Here is a 17,266-nt window from a genome sequence, read left to right on the forward strand (position 1 = left end):
AATTCAGTTGTGTAATATGTGATTTTTTTTTTGGTACTGGGGATTGAACTCACAACCATGTGCTTGCAAGGCAGGCACTTATGCTGCTGAGCTAAATCCCCAGCTCAATATGTGAATAATTTAAAAGACCCATCTTGGGAGGTTTTGGTTTGGGTTTTACTTTGCCTGCAATACTAAGTGTTGACTCCAGGCCCTTCAAGCTGATCTACATCCTGGCTCTTTCTTTTCTTTTTTCTTTCTTTCTTTTTATGTGAGACAGACTCTCACTAAATCGCTAAGTCACCCCAACTGGGCTAGAACTTCTGATCCTCCTGCCTCAGCCTCCACGATTACAAACTAGGATTGTAAGTTAATTTTAAGAGTTTTTTCCATTCAACTTTTGCCATCTTCAGAGGGCAAAAAAGCAAATTTAATTAATTCAATTTTCACATGGAGCTTCTGGTGTGCAGCTTCCTGCCGCTGAGGTTATTAAAGTGTAAAACTGCATTCTCTCAGAACACCCTGCTATTTAAGACTGAGTCAATTTGACCGGAATCCTCGGGGATAGAACTATATTTGGTCCCCTGTAGGGGGGAGTTGGGGGGGCTTGACTCAAATATGGAAGAAACCAGACAGGGGCCAAGCCCTGCACCCACTGCCCCCACCCCCGCAAGGGCAGTGCTTGGGGGGGGGCAGGGTGAAGACAGCGAAGAGAGAAGGGGGCCGAGTGAGGTGTGAGAGAGTCCCCAATTGGTTTTGGGTTTTTTTCTCATCTTTTTGAGACCAGGTCTCACCATGCAGTTCAGGCTGGCCTTGAGCTCACTTCTAGTCCAAGCTGGTTCTAAACTCACAGCGATCCTATGTCTCAGCCTCCCGAGTGCTGGGGTAACAGGCGTGTGCCCACATGCCTAGCTAACGCCGCCAGCTCTGCACCCCGTTTCAGCCACCGGTCAGGGAATGGAGTTTCGGCGCGGTAACGTAGGTAACGTCTCAGGGCCCACGCCTCGCCTGAGGAGCTCCCTGGCTGCTGAGGGCCTGTGTGGCCCAGCTGCGCCACCTCCAGGGCGGGCGAAGCTGCAGGCCGAGCGAGGGCTGTGGGTCTGCCCTGGGGGAACCGTGCGCCCGCTTCCTCTGCCTCAGGTCTGCAGAGAGCAGCGCGGAGTGGGGGGACAGATGGTGGCCCCGGGGTTCCCACGCTGTCCCAGAGTCTGTCCCACACGTGCGCCCTGGCTGTCGAGACTGAGGTGCTGGTGCTGGGGAGAAGCTCGGGGTCCCCAGGAGCGCCGCCGTCGTTTGTTTTCAGTAAGCGGCCGGCCCCAGCCTCGAACCTCCCCAGCCCCGAGCTCCAGACCACAGCCCAGTGCCCACCTCTCTGCGCACCCCCTCTCTGCCGCGTCCTCGCTGATCCGCGAGACCTGGGCCCTTCTCCTAGCGCTGCACAGGCAGGAAGTCACCCACAATGGACAGGAGGAAAGGAGGGGGCCCCCTACTCAGGCGCCTCTGCCTCTCCCCCAGGTCTCGCAGCCCCTGTGGACCCCCCTCCTCCCCTGGCTGCACTGAGAACCCTCAGGGCTCGGAGGAGTTGGAAGCAGAGGGCAGACTTCAGTGGGGCTCGGTGTCCAGGCTAAAGTCGGCCAGGGAGACTCAGGTGGGACAGAAGGAAAGCTCCCAGGGTCAGACAAGAGCACCTGTGGCACCCCAGGGGCAGAAGATGCCAGCTCCTTCCAGAACCTTCCACAGCACCAGCGACCAGCGGGGTCTGGCTGAGCCATCCTCCCCTGTCCATCCCCCTCCCAGCTCTGGTGTCCAGGGTGACCAGAGCTGCCTCTGGGCAGGAAGCCAGCCAGAAAGCCCAGGACATCCCTGAGTGCCTGTCACCATGGCAACGTGCCTGCTACACACCCTGCCTCAGTCCAGTAGGGTTTTTTGAAATTCAGTACGTCAGAATGGGAAGGGCCTCTGAGATCAGCCGATGCCAGCTCCTCCCCTGTCCCAGGTGGAGAAACTGAGGCCCAAGAGGAGCAAGGAGGAGGGGGAAACCTGTTGACTGAGGACCCGCACCCATCCTGCCTCCCCCTCGACATGCCTTTGCTGGGTCCGGGAGGGTGTCTGGAGTCTGATCTCCCAGGAGGGACAGCAGGCGGGGACCATGTCAGCAGCCGGAACCTGACACTGAGGATGAATAAATGATGCTCCCCTGCTGCAGCCAGAGCTGCTGGCTACCGCCACCACCCAGCGCCAGCACCGCTGGCCAGGGCAGTCCCCAGGTGGCCCCCACCTGCCTCACCCTGTCTACCCCAGCTGCAGCCATCCGAAGATGATGGCCGGGCAGTGGTGGGGCACAGGGCCCCTGTGGGCAGTGGGGCTGTGCCTCTCAAGGGTCGCCGGCCAGCTGGTGGAGGTAAGGCTGAATGCGGAGGGCGTGGGGGGTCCGGATCCAGGCAGGGCACTGTGGGGAGCTGGTTTGATCTCTTTCTCTGACCTGAGAGACCAGGGGGCTGAGTTGTGTGGGAGACCAGGCCTTAGGTCCCCTGGTCTGAAGATTTAGGACAAGTGGAGCAGGGAGACACTTCCTGCCTGACCCCCTGTCCACCTGAGGACACAGCCCTGCCCCATGGGAGGGACACCCAGCCCCTATGGTCCACCCTGTGGTCTCCTGGGCAGGGAGCACAGGCACTGGTCCCTTTGATCTCGAGTTTGCTGAGGGAGGCAGGCCCTGAACTTGGGGTGCCCTGGGGGACACAGGCTTTGCTCTTGGGAACAAGGTGGTCCCAGTCCAGGTGGAGGCCTCTGGCTGAGCAGGAGGGAGCTGGCAGGACCCAGGTAGAGACCTGGTTGCATCTTGGCATTAACTGAAGAGAGACAGAAGTGCAGGAGACAGGGAAAGGTATACAGGGGACCCCCAAAGTGCTGTGCTGGGGGACAGGAGGTGAGAGGGAGGACAAAGCCACGCCCAGGCGTCTGAAGGATATAGCTTTGAAGTGGAATGGCTGGGAGACAAGGGTCAGAGCCCCGCACCGTTACTCAGCCTGTCCCCACTACTGCTGACCAGGGGGCATGACGGGAGGGCAAGCTGGGTCCAGTGTCAGCTCCAGTGTCCTTGTAAGGGGACCCAGGCTGGCCTGAGCCTCTAGAGCAGCCCCGGGGCCCTGAGTGCAGAAACCCAGCAGGCCTGGGCACAAGAGGAAGGCTGGGTAGGGGTCCAGAGCATTCTGAGCCCAAGACTTATCACCCCACCCCCTGGAATGCATCTCCCCACCCTCTACCCCCACTCATCCAAAGGACTGGCATTCAGAACCCATCACCTATCACCCCAGAAGCACCAGAGAATGACAGGGCTACGTCCATGTCATCCACCCCAGCCTTCAGAATCCGGACCCCTGTAGGGCCTACCACCCACTGCTGGGCCAGGCCCAGTCCCCTGCAGGCCCCACTCTGCTGCCCAGGCCAGGCCAGGAAGGGGAGCATGTGAGCTCTGAACCTGGGCCCTCACTCAGGCTCACCAGCCAGCCAGGTCACAGCCTGGGCCTTAGAAATAGAGACCACCGCCACCGGCCAGACACCAGCCCTGCCACCAGACAGGAGACTGGTGACACCCACTCATACCCAGCATCCACAAGCCCATGCCTGCTCCACAGGCTCAACTCACCCCCAACTGTGCCTGCCCCACAGGCCTGACCCATACCTGCAGCTGGGGGACAATGCTGAGGTCATATCTTGCCAACCAGAGACTCCCCCAAGCTGCTGGAGGCCAGGCAGGGCGGGGAAACAGGTCCAGAGGAAAGAAGGCAGACAGAGCCAGGGAATCATGGACCCCATGGCTGGGATCCACTGTGCTGCAGGGTGGCATCTGCCTGAGGAGGGGTGCCAGGCATGTGGGGGTGCCCAGGCCATGGGTGTGGGTGCAGCACGTGGGGAGGAGAGCAGTCTGTCCCTCTGGCTTTGTGCATGGAGGCTCAAGGTCCTGGCTCCCCTGAGCTCTGGCTCCCACTCCTGCCTCTCATTCAAAGTTGGTGACCAGGAGAGGGTCAGCACTACTTCTGGTCAGGCCAGCTCTGCCCAGATTCCACATAGCAGGGCCATGTGCCCTGGGCAGAGCTCTGTCCCCAGATGTCCAGGACAAGGCCACAGCGCCCCCCAAAATGCCCTAGACAAGGTCATGCCCCCCCCCCCACACCTGGGACAAGGTCACAACCTTCCAGATGCCTGGGACAAGGTCACATCCCTGAGATACTTGGGACAAGGTCACAGACACCCAGGACAAGGTCATAGATGCCCCAGACAAGGTCACAGCCCCTGCAGACACCCAAGGAAAGGTCACAGCCTTTCAAGACACCTGGGATGAGCTCATGGCCCCCACAGACACCCATGACCAGGTTACAGTCCTCCAGATGCCTGGGATAAGGTCACAGCCCTCTGAAATGCCCAGGCCAGGGCTATGTCCCCTGTTCTGTGGGGTAGGACTGTGTCCTTTAGAAACACAAGGTGGGTGAGTGTCCCTTGGAGAAGGGCCCTCAAACCTGGGGCAGCATGAATGGGGTCTCCTAGAAACCCAGAGCAGGGTCCGGACCCCACAACCCCCAGGGCAGGGCAGTGGGGGGAGGGGTGGCCTGCTGGACCCTGACCCCGGGCTATCACAGCCTCGCTTACATATTCTGGCCTCTAGATGTCGCCATTGCATTACAATTATTTCTCCCGTCCGAGGACGCTAGCTGGGCCCTACCAGCCACTGGGGGGCCACCTGGTGGGTACCCGGGGCAGAGCAGCACAGCCTGGGCCTGGCTCCTCCACACAGGCTGGAGAGTAAATCCTGTGGCCAACACAGAAGCCTGTGAGAGGGCTCTGGACTGGACTCAGGACATGTCCACAGGGGCCCTGGACCTGGCTGGACTTGTTGCCACCTCAGTTTCCCAAGCACCAGCCCTGCCTGCCCTCCAGGACCCCACTGCTACAGTCTGTGACTCCACTCAGCTTTTGGTTCCCAGTCTGAGCTGACAGAGGTCTAGGCTGCTAGGCCCAAGGTCCCAGGCACTGAATTCCAGGAGATTCTGAAACTGGGCCGAGTCCTTGCTGAGACCTCTCAGCTGGGACCCGACTTGCTGGGCACCCCTGACTCACTCTTCTCTCTCCACAGCCCAGCACTGCTCCGCCCAAGCCCAAGCCACCCCCTCTGACCAAGGAGACCGTGGTGTTCTGGGACATGCGGTTGTGGCACGTGGTGGGCATCTTCTCGCTCTTCGTGCTGTCCATCAGTGAGTAGCCGCTCCACCCCTGCCCACACTGCCTGCACCCCACACCCCGACCCTTCCACCCTGAGGCTCAGGGCAGCAATTCCGGGCAGTGCAAGCAGGCCAGGCGCCCGCAAGAGGCCCACTGTGGCTTCTGGCATCTCTGGATCTGTGCACTGTCCCCAGGGAGGGCTGACGGCCTGTGGTGACCCAAAGATTTCTGCTGCTGCTAGATGCAGGAGGCAACCACACGGCAATTAGAATAATTACAGGGGACTCCTGTGAGGGCGGGGCAAGCCATTTTCCCTGAGGCCTCTTCTGCTGCTCCCGCAGCTTGGCCAGCTCACAGGGCCCACACCCAGGGGCCCACACATCCCAGATGCCTGGCAGATGTGGCTCAAACTCAGCCTCGTCAAATTCCATTTCGGGGAGTGACTCAAATCAAAGCAGGAGGCCTTCCTCTCCTGGGTTCTAGGCACTGCTCTGTGCAGTCAGAGCCAGGCAAGCCTGGCAGGCACCCTTCCTGGGCCTCCTCCTGGGCAGGGTCTGGAGTTGGGAAGGGGGACAGAAAATGTGCGTGAAATACAGGCCAGGTGCAAGAGGCTGCCGGGGCGCAAGGCGGGGTCATGTCAGAGTCCCATGGGGAGCAGTGTGGGGGTGCAGGTGGTAAAGGGAGGGGAAACTCACTCCCCTGCCCAGGCCAGAAGAGGGGGACGGCAGGCTGTGCTAGGGGGTTGGCCAGAAAGGCACCAGGAGGAGGGAAGGGGTGAACAGAGGAGAAGGGGCACCATCTCCCTGGCAGGGCTCGGAGACCCCCTGTGAGGTGTCCACCCAGAGCACCCCACTTTGAATTCTAGCAGCTCTCCAGGAGGGGATGCCTAGGGGCAGGGCAAGATATTCAGGGCCAGCTGCCTGGATGTGGGGAGCTCTATGAAAGAGGCAGCATCTGACTCCCATGTGCCTCTCATGGTGCCAGACAAAGTGTCTCCTCCCCCTCTGAGCGGGAGGCGGCCTTGTGCTCCCTGCTGAGGCCCCAAGGACAGACACCCCCAACCCCATATGCAGGGGACAGGGCTGGGGACCCATCTGTCCCAAGGAGCCCCTGGAGCAGCCCTGAACACAGGTCTGGGGAGCAGCTCTGGGGCATCCCAAGAACAGGGGTGAAGGAGCTGCAAGCCCCCCTCCATGGCTGTGCTCAGCCCTCGAGCATCACTGCTGAGGGCCACAGCATCGAGTGGCCCAGCATAGCCTCCACGTGGACATCAATCACACAGAGCAGCCTCTGCCCCACCCCGGTTTCCAGAAGTGAAGGCTCAATCCCAGGGGCCTGAGGTGCGGTGGGCACCCAACTCCTCCCGAGGTGTCGAAGAAACCTCTGCTCACCAGGCTGCTTGGCCCAGGGCGCTGTGGCTGGAGGGGCTGGGGCAAGGGATATCCATGTGGGTCTCCTGCAGCCACAGACTCAAACTTTCTTCCCTTTGCTAAAGAGAAGCAAGCAGGCCTGCCCGCAGCCTGAGTGGGCAGTCCAAGGAGGTGCCCATGGGTGGCCAAGAGCAGTGGCCCAAGCTAGTAGGGTCAGATGGGAGACCAAGCCTGGATCTCGGGTGTGCACAGAGGACAGAGAGCCAGAGCCCAGGTCTCTGGACAAGGAAGGCCGGCTGACTGCAAGGGTCTACCAGAGACAGCTGCACAGGCTCAGAGCTGTTGGCGCCCAGCCCCTTTGCTCAGCCCAGCCCTGTCCCCACAGCGGAGGCTCTGGGGCCATCCCATCACTCATCTGCTGCTGCTTCTCTATGAGTGCTAATGAGACTGGGACTGTCCAGCCCAGGCTACCTAGGTCTGATCCGTTTCCTCAAAATAGACCTGACGGGTGCTGCTTAGGCCCTTCTGTTCCCCAGGAGTTGGCCAAGAATCTTGGTTTGCCCATCTGACTTATAAGAAAAGGCTCTGTCCCCTCCCCCAGAGCTACAGCCAAGGTGGTCAGACTGTGGGGGCCTTAGAAAAATAAACTCAGGCCCGCCAGGTCCTGGCAGCAGCGCCCTGTTCTGCCTTCACTACTCGGGCCAGCACCGTGCCTTGGCCCAACTGGCGTGGGTGCAGCTGCCCTGGCCAGAAAACCGCTCCTAGAATAACCTTGAGGTGAATGTCTGGGGCAGGGTCCTGGCCCCTCCCTGGTCCACAGGACACGTGGTCTGAGGCCATGCTGGCTCTGCTGCCAGAGCCTGGGCGGGAAAGCCAGGTGCACAGAGCAACCCAGAGGCCTGGGGGAGGGGAACAGCGTGGGGTAGAGTGTGGCCTTGGTGTCAGCCCAGATCAGGCCTAGGATTCAAATCAAACTCAGATCAAAGTCCATGGCCACACATGGCCTGAGGGGGGCTCCACGGGCCTGCATCTGAGCAGGGGGCACTCGGAGGGGATGCCAGCAGGCCTGAAGTTTGGGAGCCTTCCCGGAGTCACGTGAGGCCCAGCCCCGGCCAGGCTCCGTGTCCTCCCCACAGTTATCACCCTGTGCTGCGTCTTCAACTGCCGAGTCCCCCGCACCCGGAAGGAGATTGAGGCCCGGTACCTGCAGCGCAAGGCCGCCAAGATGTACACGGACAAGCTGGAGACCGTGCCGCCCCTCAACGAGCTCACGGAGATCCCCGGAGGTGAGTGGGCGGGCACCGCCTGCCTTCCACAGTCACTCTGCTCCTGCCTTGCACCTGCAGCAGGGTCAGGGAGGGGGACCAGGGTGGCAACGACAAGCTACAGCGGCGAGGCTGGGTGGGAAGGAAGCAGGAGAAAGGTGAAGCCAAGGCAGGCTCTGGGGACCTTTCCTGGAGACCCCAACCTCAGCCATTCCTCCTTCCCCATAGAGGACAAGAAGAAGAAAAAGGAGGACAGTGTGGACACGGTAGCCATCAAGGTAGAGGAGGATGAGAAGAGCGAGGCTAAGAAGAAGAAAGGAGAGAAATGAGGCAGTGGTGGACAGGCCAGCAGCATGGACTCCGAGCTCATATGTGGCCTGCAGAGCTGTGTCCCGGGAAGCCACGGTCATGGTCAGTCCCCACAGCCCGGCAGGTGCAGGGCCAAGACTACGCAGGCATCGGCCTCCCAGCCACAGGGCATGCTCCTGGACTGCCGCCCCCAGCGGCTGTGCCTCCACCTTGCCCTTCCCCACAGTGAGGGGGAGTGGGTGGTTACCTTCCGAACAACCAGCCTGGAGTGATGGGTCACATCCAGCTGGATGCAGGCAGAGAGGCTGCCCTGATGCTGCTGGGCCTGACCCAAGCCTGGCAAGGTACTGTTCCTGGGGTGAAGGGGCCTCAGAACTGGAGACCCTGGCCCGGCGGATCCAAGCGCAGCACCATGCCATGCACAAGCCTCACCTGTCACCAAGGAGCTCAGCAGCAAGACACTAACGTGAGGCCCTGGGACTCAGCGCTCCAGGGCGCATTTTGGGTGCAGACACTCAGGGGTGTCAGGCTGCTGTGGTGGTTCTTACTATACCCTGAGGAGGCTGGAGATTTTAAGGTCCTAGGGGGTCAAGGCAAGGCTTGCAGCCGCTCCATGAGACAGCCTCCTCCTTCTTCGTTAGTGACAGCAGCATCTCTGGGAAGAAGAGGAGCCGAAGACCAAGGGGCCTGACCCCTGGGGGGCAGGGAGAGGGACACAGGGACTTCCACGTGGCACCAAACTTTGCACACGGCTCTCAAACCTGAGCCTGGGGACTCAAGAGACAGCACAGGAGGTTCCTGAGCAGGGGCGCTGCTGGAAAAGCAGCTGCCAACTTGTAAATAAAGCTCAGTGTCTTCTCAGACCCTGGCACACTCTGTCCTCGGGCCTCTTATGTGGGGGCAACACAGAGGTGGCACAGATTAGGCAGGACTTCTCTCCCCAACTCTTCTCCCAGCCCAATGAGGGTGACAAGGAAAGGGGGCCCAGAGCCTGATGGGCAGCTGTGGCCACCTGGGTCCATCAAGGCAGAGGAGCCCCAGGACTCTGCCCCATGGCTTCCAGTGGCCTTGAACACCTGAGCCTGGTGCTGGGGACTTGCAGATCAGCAGCCTACGGCGAGGCTAATCCCGGCAGGCCGGAAGGGCTCAGGGACTCAGCAACAGTGAGTGGAAGACACGGCAGGGGGCTGCCCTGGGAGCTGGGTACCCTGCCTTCTGACAGGTGCAGTTGCTGCCCTGTGGCCTCAGGATGCAGCCTGGCATGTAGCAGGGCTGGGGAAGTCCAAGGGGCAGAGAAAGAGACCACCAAGAGCCTCGGTGGAGCCTAGTGATGCATGACCCCGTCTGGCCCCCGGCCCTCTGCTGGCTGCTGATGGATGAAGCTCAGGGGAAGAGCCCACTCCTCCCAGCCCAGAGACACAGCCCCACCCTGCTTGGGGGTCCCCGCAGCTTCAGGCTACACAGTATGTTCTAAGCCACTGTGGTCTAACACCATGTCACTCTCAAGATCCCAAGTCCCGCAGGACAGAGGCAGACCCAGCCCCATGCTTTTCGGGATAAACGGCCACCACCCACTCCCCACTCCCTGTACACCTGTCTCCCACTGCAGCCAGCCCTGGGGAGCGGAGGGGGAACCCAGGCAGGAGACCAGGAAAGAGCAGCATTTAATGGTGCCCAGTATCACAGAACAGCCAGGAGGTGGAGGGGTAGTGGCAGGGCCAGGAGCAGAGCCAGGGATGGGGCGCCCGGATGAGGGGGCTGCCCACTGAGCTGGTTCTTGATCCAGAACTGGTAGGGGGAGACTCGGAGGAAGATGGGCGGTGTCATGTTCTTCTCACAGCCTGCACCCCAGCTCACCAAGCCCACCAGGTAGGAGGTGGCCCCCAAGGAACACACTAAGGGCTCACCCGACCCCTCCTGCAGGGGGACAGTAAACAGGGTAAGGGGAGCAGGAGAGGCTTAGGAGGATGGGCCTGGCTCAGGCACCCCCAAGCACACACCTTCACACCCCAGCACTCCCCCTCCCCCCCCACTCTCCCTCCATCCCCACCTATCTCCTCCGCCCTCTGCTCCCCTCTTCCACCTTCTGTGCCCACCTAGTCCTTGTTCTCTGTGTCCCACCCACTCCACTTCCTGGAGGTCCCTGGGCCTCGGGGGAAGGGCAGGACACTCACATAGCAGAACTGTTCCCTGCTGGGGTCCGAGGCACAGATCATCTGGGAGGTGATGATCCAGACTAGACTCGGGATGTGGGAGTAGTTGCGGTAGAAGCTGTCGCACTCCTCATTGCTCAGGATGGTGACTTCCTTCTTCTGGATGGTCCGGAACTGGGGCTGCAGGCCTGCAGGATGGCCTGGCTTACTGCGGCTTTTGGCCACCGGCTTGGCCTCTCTTTCCTCTTCCCACCAGCCTCTGCTGCCTGTTGCACAGTGGCACAGCCCACCCACACCTCCAGCCGGCACTTTCCACGGGCACCTGGTTCTGGAGACCCCAGAGCAGGCCACCACCCCTGCCATCCGGCTTTGCTTCCTGTGGTGTCTCTGTCTCCTCCCTCGATACCTCGGGCTCTTGGCTGTGTCAGGCCTCCTCTCCCAAGCCCTCCTTTCCCAAGCTTCCCCAGCAGCCGCTCCATGTGTGCTGGGAAAGGAGGCTCCTGGCCATTCCCAGCTCCTCCCCAGCAGTTCTGGGGTATGTTGGTCCCCTGGGGATACAGGGACCAACCCCTCTCATCTGGAGGTTTCCAGAGGGAGTAGACATTCGCGGGGTAACCAAATGGGTCTGAGAATACACCTGCTTTCTGGCCCACATAGGAATGACAAAGGATGGAGGCCCCCAAAGAGATGGGAGGAGCTGGAATAGGCCCTAAGTGACCCCTGGTCCTAGGTGCAGACATAGGGCTTGCTCGCCTCCTGGCAGACATTGTCCTTGATTAGATGTGCCCTTCATGAAAGTCCCGCCCATCCGCCTGGCCTGGGCCTGAGGACTCAAGGGCATTTGGGATCCCCAAGGCTCAAATGGCTATGCTGTGTGCCTTTCCTGGGCCCTTGGAGACCCAACAGGACAGTACCCTGGGCAGCAGGCCCCTTGGGGAAGGAGTTCCAGAAACATCCACCCCAGAGCGCCCTGGCCTGCACCCAGGTCTGAGTGGCTGGGACTCACCCTTAGCCTTTGAAAGTCCCCAGCCCATCACGGTGCAGCGGCAACCCTCTTCCACCTGGAAGTTGAGGTCAGGCAGGCAGATGGGCCACACGTAATTGCTGAAGTTAAGCTCGTGCTGGAGCTTGAGGAGGCCAATGTCATTGGCCTGGCCGACCCAGGACCAGTAGCGCTGGGGCTGGTAACTGGGGTTCAGGATGACCTGCAGCACCGGGACGTCGGAGGTGGTCCTGGTTACCTGATCAATCCACGGGCTCCCCACCCTCACTGTGTAGCTCACATTGTTCCTGGGGGAGGTAGGAGGGGGTCTGCTGTCAGCTCTGCCTCCTACCCTACTCCTATCCCCTGCTCCGACCAACCCCAGCATGCTCCTCACAACAATGTGAACGGTGTTCCCCATTTCTGTACGATGACGGGGAAACGGAGGCTAGTACCAGCTCAGCGCCCTGCTCTGGGCTGCACAGCTAGCAACTGCACGTGGATTCTTCCCAGCATCCTATACTGCACTGGCAGGTGGGAGAGGCCCTGTGCAGGTGCCCACAGTCTGGCTCTCAGGTTGCCCTCCTTGGTGCACTACTGGGGTCCCTGTGTGGCCATGGAACATGTGTCTCCACAGGCAAGGTCCCTCTCCTTGTGCTGCTCCCAGGCCCCTGAACACGGGTCAACCTCTCTCTTGTCCCCAGATTGAAGGGACTCCTCAGGGAGCAACTGCCTTCATGGGCCTCCCCTTCTGGCCCTCTCCGCCCTCTGTGCTCCAAGGAGGGAGGGTCGGAGGAGAAAGACAGCAGAGCGGAGGAGGTAGCAGAGGCCACTTCCAGCACTCTGTTCCCTGTCGTGGGACAACTGCGTGGCACTCAAGCCCAGGCCTCGAGAGAATCTGCAGGACTCAGATCCCGCCTGCCCAGGGGGGTGGGGGGTGAAGCCAGGTGGGGATGCTGCTGCCACGGTGGACCAGCCGGGTGGGGTGACATCGTTCCCTGCCCTCCAGTGTCTGTCCACCATTACCCCCGGCTCCAACTCACTGGGCCACACAATGGGCCACCACTAGCACCCAGCGGGAGGCAATGAGGGTGCCCGCACAGAGGTGAGTGTTGTTGGCCTGCACGCTGACCATCCAAGGTGCCCTCCGGGCCATGGCTTCTGCGTCTCGGAGCAGGGGGTCTCCTTCAAATGACAAGCCGCAGGCTGAGGAGGAAGGAGATGGCCTGATGACTGGGGTACTCCTGGCCATCTCTGGACACGAGCCAGACCCTGAACGGTGGCCTCCACTGTCCACCAGGTTCCACAACCGCACCCAACCCCAGGCTCCTGTGACCCGGCAGACACACGCGCAAGGCAGCAGGCACCCCCTCCCGTGGGGGAAGGGAAAGGCTGGCGGTGAATGTCCCCAGTAGCTGCCTGGCTGCGGTTCCGAGGTTCCCAGGAGCGGGACTGGTACGTCTTTTGGTTCTGACCGCTCTCTTTGATGGCTGGAGTGCCAAACCCTGCGAACCCTGGAGGGGTGTTTTCAGATGGAAGAGACCCCCACCCCCAGCTAAGGTCAGACTCCAGGATGTTTCTAAAAGAAGCAGGGCTGCGTCATCAGTGTTCAGTGGGCCCAGGGCAGCACTGCATTTGTTCGTTTCTTGTGCGCAATGCTGGGGACGGAGCCCAGGTCCTCATGCAAGGGTCCCCTGGAGACAACCCAGCCCTGAGCAAGCACGTTAAAGGGCAGCAGGGGAGACCCCACGGGCGGGGCGGGGCGGGGCGGGGAGGGGCGGGTGTTGTGGGTGCGGCAACACCAAGTTGAAGACAAGCGCTCACAGCCTCACAGCGGCGGCCTCGCATACTCACAAGGCTTGGCCCAGGAAGTGGCGGTAGCAACCCCTGGTGGCGTTGGCATTGGCGGCTTAAGCGCTGGCGTTGGTGGCTTAGATGTCAGTGTCGGCGGCTTAGGCCCCTGCGATGGAGAGGGCCCCGGCGTTGGCGAGGGCCCCGGCGTTGGTGAGGGGGCCTCGCGGGGAAGGCGAGCCCCTCCGGGTGCACAGCTGGCTCCTGGGGCACAGGGTTTGGCAGGGCCGGTGGAGGCCTCGGTGGACAGCACCCCGGGAGCGCGGCCTGCAATCACACTGCCTGAGGGGGATACGGAGAGGTCAGGAAGGGCGCGGGTTCTGGAGGAGGGGCCGGGCCCGGGGGAGGTCGGGGTCTCACCAGCGGTCCGGAGCAGGAACGGGAGTAGCAGGAGGAGCAGCGCGCGGTAACCCCAGGAGCCCTGCCCGCATGTCCGCGTCCTGCAGCGGGGCTCCATCGGGGCAGCAGCGATGGTGCCCTCCCGGGTTGCGACCACAGCGCCCCCCGGTCAGCCGCTGCCCTGGGAGGCCGGGTCCCCGCAACGGTGCCCAGCAGTCACCTGGTTGAGCCCCTGTGCTCACCCGGCCCCTTTCTTCCTCCGGAGCTGGGTCACAGCCTGACCTCTGCCAGTGACAGGAGTTTCTTTGTGCTGTCATCCCTGCGAGTGACAGGAAGCCCAACCCAAGCCCCTGGGTAGCACCAGTAGCTCCAACAGCACCCCGGGGTCCTGCCAGCCTGGCTGGCAAAAAGGAAACAGATTAGTCCTTAAATAATGATTTGGAGCAGGGACATAGCTCAGCGGCACAAGTGCCTGCCTGGCAACCACAAAGTCCTGAGTTCGATTCCTGGTACAAAATAATAATTTTTATTATTATTTGGAACACTGTGTCCTTTTAAGCAGCTACTCTCAGCCCTCCAGCCATGTCCCACTGCAGAGAATGAGGGTCCCCACCGAGCCACTGTCGGAGTGGGTCACTTTGGACACTGGTATTTTGGAGGATGTTTGTGGCCCGATTACAGGTAGTGCTTTTAAAGAGTAGTATGGGGGAATCCTGCCAGAACACAAACCTGCTGGAAGATTCCAGCCTAATTAAAGACAAGGCAAATCCAGCCAGGATACGTTGAAACACGCGAAGGCCTCTGGTTGGGGAGAGACACTCGAGAGGCCATTTTGTGCTCCAACCTCTGGAAAGACAGCACAGGAACCTTGGAGATGCTGGGTGCCCTAGGAGCAGTGGTGTTTGGCTTCATGGACCCTGAGGTTCCCAGACTGGGGAGAGGGGGACCTCACTGCCACTCAGCCTGGCCAGTTTGGGCCTCACCTGCCTGCTCTCTGGAGACTAACAGAGCTACCGAGGCCCCTGCACTGCCCAGGGCACTGTCACCACACACACATCCAGGCAGGCACTCAGCCCTGCCCCACAGCACGCAGCCTGCTTGAGGCTGCGGACCTTTAGGATGGGAGGTGGGATTTGAGCCTGTGGGCTCTAGAAGGCCGTCCATAAGCTCAGGGTTGGGATCCTGGGGACTGGGTTTGCTAGAGGTCACCAGGGAGACTCTGCAGGCACTGCAAGTCCATTGGTAGAAAGGAAACTGCCGCCCAGAGATGGTGGACAGGCTACCAAGGTCATGCAACCAACACATGGACACAAGATAAGACTGTGGGGGAGGTGGGCTGATAGGCCCCGGCCAGGGTCAAAGACGAGATGATGTTAAAGTCAGGAGCCTCTCCATTGAAGAACTGAGGAGACACAGCAGGGCAAAGGCCTCCCCCAAGTCCCCCCCATACCCCCTGCATCTCTCTGAGGTGCCTGTCCTGGAGACGCAGCTCATAGGAGCCACAGCGGGGCCGAAGAGACCAGCAGGGTGTGGCCAGCGATCAGCAGTGGGCTCGGGAAGGCGTGCCAGGCCCTGTTGAAGGCGTTCAGGCGGATCATCTGCTTCCAGATCCAGGGCACGAAGTGGGAGGTGCTGGCGTAGATCATGGGGAAGTAGTTCTGCTGGCCACAACCGAAGCTCCAGCTCAGCACCCCCACCTGCATCCAGATGTCATTCACCTGGCAGGCCAGGGAGCTGCCAGAGATGTACTGTGGGGGCAGGGAGGGAGGCCTCAGGGGGTGCAGGAGGCCACCCTGCAGGACCAGGTCCACTCCTGTACACCCCTAGGTGTGGCCACTGACTTTCCTTCTCACCGTCCTGTTTAGGAAGTGAGCCCTTGGAAATGCAAACCATCTCCCCTCTTCTGCAAAAATCAATGCTCATATCAGAACAGTGTTTATAGCACAGATGTTGCTGGTGAGGGTGGGGTCCTTGCCGTTTCTGAAGCTTTATGTTGGTCTGCAGTGCTGGAAATTTTATGAGGCAGAAAAGCAGCTCATTAGATTTATCTGCCTCATGTAATACAAGCCAAGATTTATGGGACAAAATGTAATCAAGAATCCACAAGACACTGAACGGAAAAAATAACAATATTCTTAAGAATGCAAAAGAAGACCTGCACACACACAACGCTGCCCACAGGGGGCACGCCACCGATTCACAAGTGGGCCTCCTGCAGAATGGGGACACATACCCTGTCTGACCTGCTGGGTGGGTGACAGGGCAGGGCAGGCTTCAAAAAGGATCATTTTAAGTATGCAAACAAGCTTTCCAGAGATTAGATTCCTCGGAGCCCCAACTAAGTGAGGACTGGACCCCAGAAGGGCAAGGAGAATCCCTCGTCACACTCAGTGTACAGCCTTGTGCTTGAGTGCCAGGGATAGACACCCAGTCCAGAGCCAGCCAAAGGAGGCTGTGAGGGAGGGGACTCCTCCAAGGAAGAGGGACCCCACAGGACACCGGGAAATGGCCCTGGTGTGAATGTTTAGCCTGGATTCATACTGTCTGGGGATTCAGAAGTCTCGGCCGAGGATGGATGGCACTGGAAGTACAGGCAGTGCCTCCTGGCACCTGGCAACAAGTGCCTACCTTTCACGATACCTTTCAGGGCAATCCCCAAGATAATACTTGAAAGACCACATGCACACAGGGAAACTGAGGCACTACAAGCCACGTGCCCCCAAGAAACCAAGAGTTGGAGCCCCCAAGGCTTAGGATGGGGCCTCGCCCCTGGGCCTGAGCCCCGTTTGTGTGAGGCACTGTTCTGAGAGCTGGGGGAGGGTATTGTGCTGTTCTTTATTCTCCATACATATTTCTTACATACCATATTATCTCCATTCAGTATAGAGCAGAACAATTAAAAATGATAACAGGGCTCATTCTCACATACATCTCTAAAGATCAAGAGCATCCAGTTGAAATTAGAGCAGGTTTTTTCCCATAAGCTTTATAATCTGATTCTAAAATAATGATGAAGAGTAACAGCCCATGAACTGGTAAATTTTGAGAAAGAGAAAACAAAGAGTCGGGCTGGGGGCAGGTTTGGCAAGCAGATAGCTATACATATTTAAACACAATTACAAAAACAGGGTGGACTGGCACAGAAGCAGAAACACAGGTCAAGGGGGCAGTGGGGCATCCCCAAGCTGATTGTGCCCACGGGGCATCTGGCTTGTGTTATGAAGGCATGGAGTCCCCAGAGAAGGAAAACTCTGTGATAGCAATAGAGAAACTGACTCACCAGCTGGAGACAAATGAAGCTCCATCCTACCATAAAGTGATCCAAAGGAAGTGAAACTCTAAATGGGAAAAGGAAAAAGTCTCATTGAAAGCATACAGGGCCATGGCTTTATGCCATGACACAAGGCATTTTTCAGAAACAAGATTCAAAGCCTGGACTTGGTGGTATACATAGGTAATCCTTGGGAGGCTGAGACAGGAGGATGGCTATGAGTTCAAGGCCAACTTGGTCTACACAGTGAGCCCCTGTCTCAAAAAAAAAACAAAAAACAAAAAACAAATGTCACAAAACTGAAGAGGAAAAGTACGTCCAGCTCAGTTACAGCAAAATGCAGGTGACGGATTCAGTGAAGGCAGATGATGATTGAGGTGTCGTTGACCACAGATGAGGAACTAAGGGTCCGGGAGAAATGACAAGCAGGGAGGGGACTTGTTGGGGTGAGGCAGAGCCGTGTGAGGGGAGCAGCGTGAAGTGTACTGTGATCAAATCGATGAAGTCAAGATCTTCAATGGGGCAGT

The 17,266-nt window shown here is 59.5% G+C and overlaps 2 protein-coding genes across 2 annotated transcripts; one reads left to right on the forward strand and one right to left on the reverse strand.

Annotated features, from left to right (window-relative positions):
* The first annotated feature begins 1,919 nt into the window (after positions 1 to 1,919).
* Tmie (transmembrane inner ear) lies at positions 1,920 to 9,014 on the forward strand. The gene is made up of 4 exons (XM_003477031.5): positions 1,920 to 2,380; positions 5,114 to 5,231; positions 7,706 to 7,855; positions 8,063 to 9,014. The coding sequence occupies exons 1-4, from the start codon at positions 2,297 to 2,299 to the stop codon at positions 8,161 to 8,163; spliced, it is 453 nt and encodes a 150-aa protein (XP_003477079.3). The 5' UTR covers positions 1,920 to 2,296; the 3' UTR covers positions 8,164 to 9,014.
* Positions 9,015 to 9,797: 783 nt separating this feature from the next.
* Positions 9,798 to 13,750, reverse strand: LOC100720816 (probable threonine protease PRSS50). Its single transcript, XM_063260504.1, has 6 exons — positions 13,490 to 13,750; positions 13,133 to 13,411; positions 12,322 to 12,484; positions 11,303 to 11,586; positions 10,318 to 10,484; positions 9,798 to 10,060 (listed from the first exon to the last, which is right to left on the reverse strand). The coding sequence occupies exons 1-6, from the start codon at positions 13,584 to 13,586 to the stop codon at positions 9,824 to 9,826; spliced, it is 1,227 nt and encodes a 408-aa protein (XP_063116574.1). The 5' UTR covers positions 13,587 to 13,750; the 3' UTR covers positions 9,798 to 9,823.
* Positions 13,751 to 17,266: the final 3,516 nt, after the last annotated feature.

Source organism: Cavia porcellus, unplaced genomic scaffold, assembly GCF_034190915.1.
Source record: "Cavia porcellus strain 051 isolate PalLab524CR breed Dunkin Hartley unplaced genomic scaffold, mCavPor4.1 scaffold_14, whole genome shotgun sequence".
NCBI lineage: Eukaryota > Metazoa > Chordata > Mammalia > Rodentia > Caviidae > Cavia > Cavia porcellus.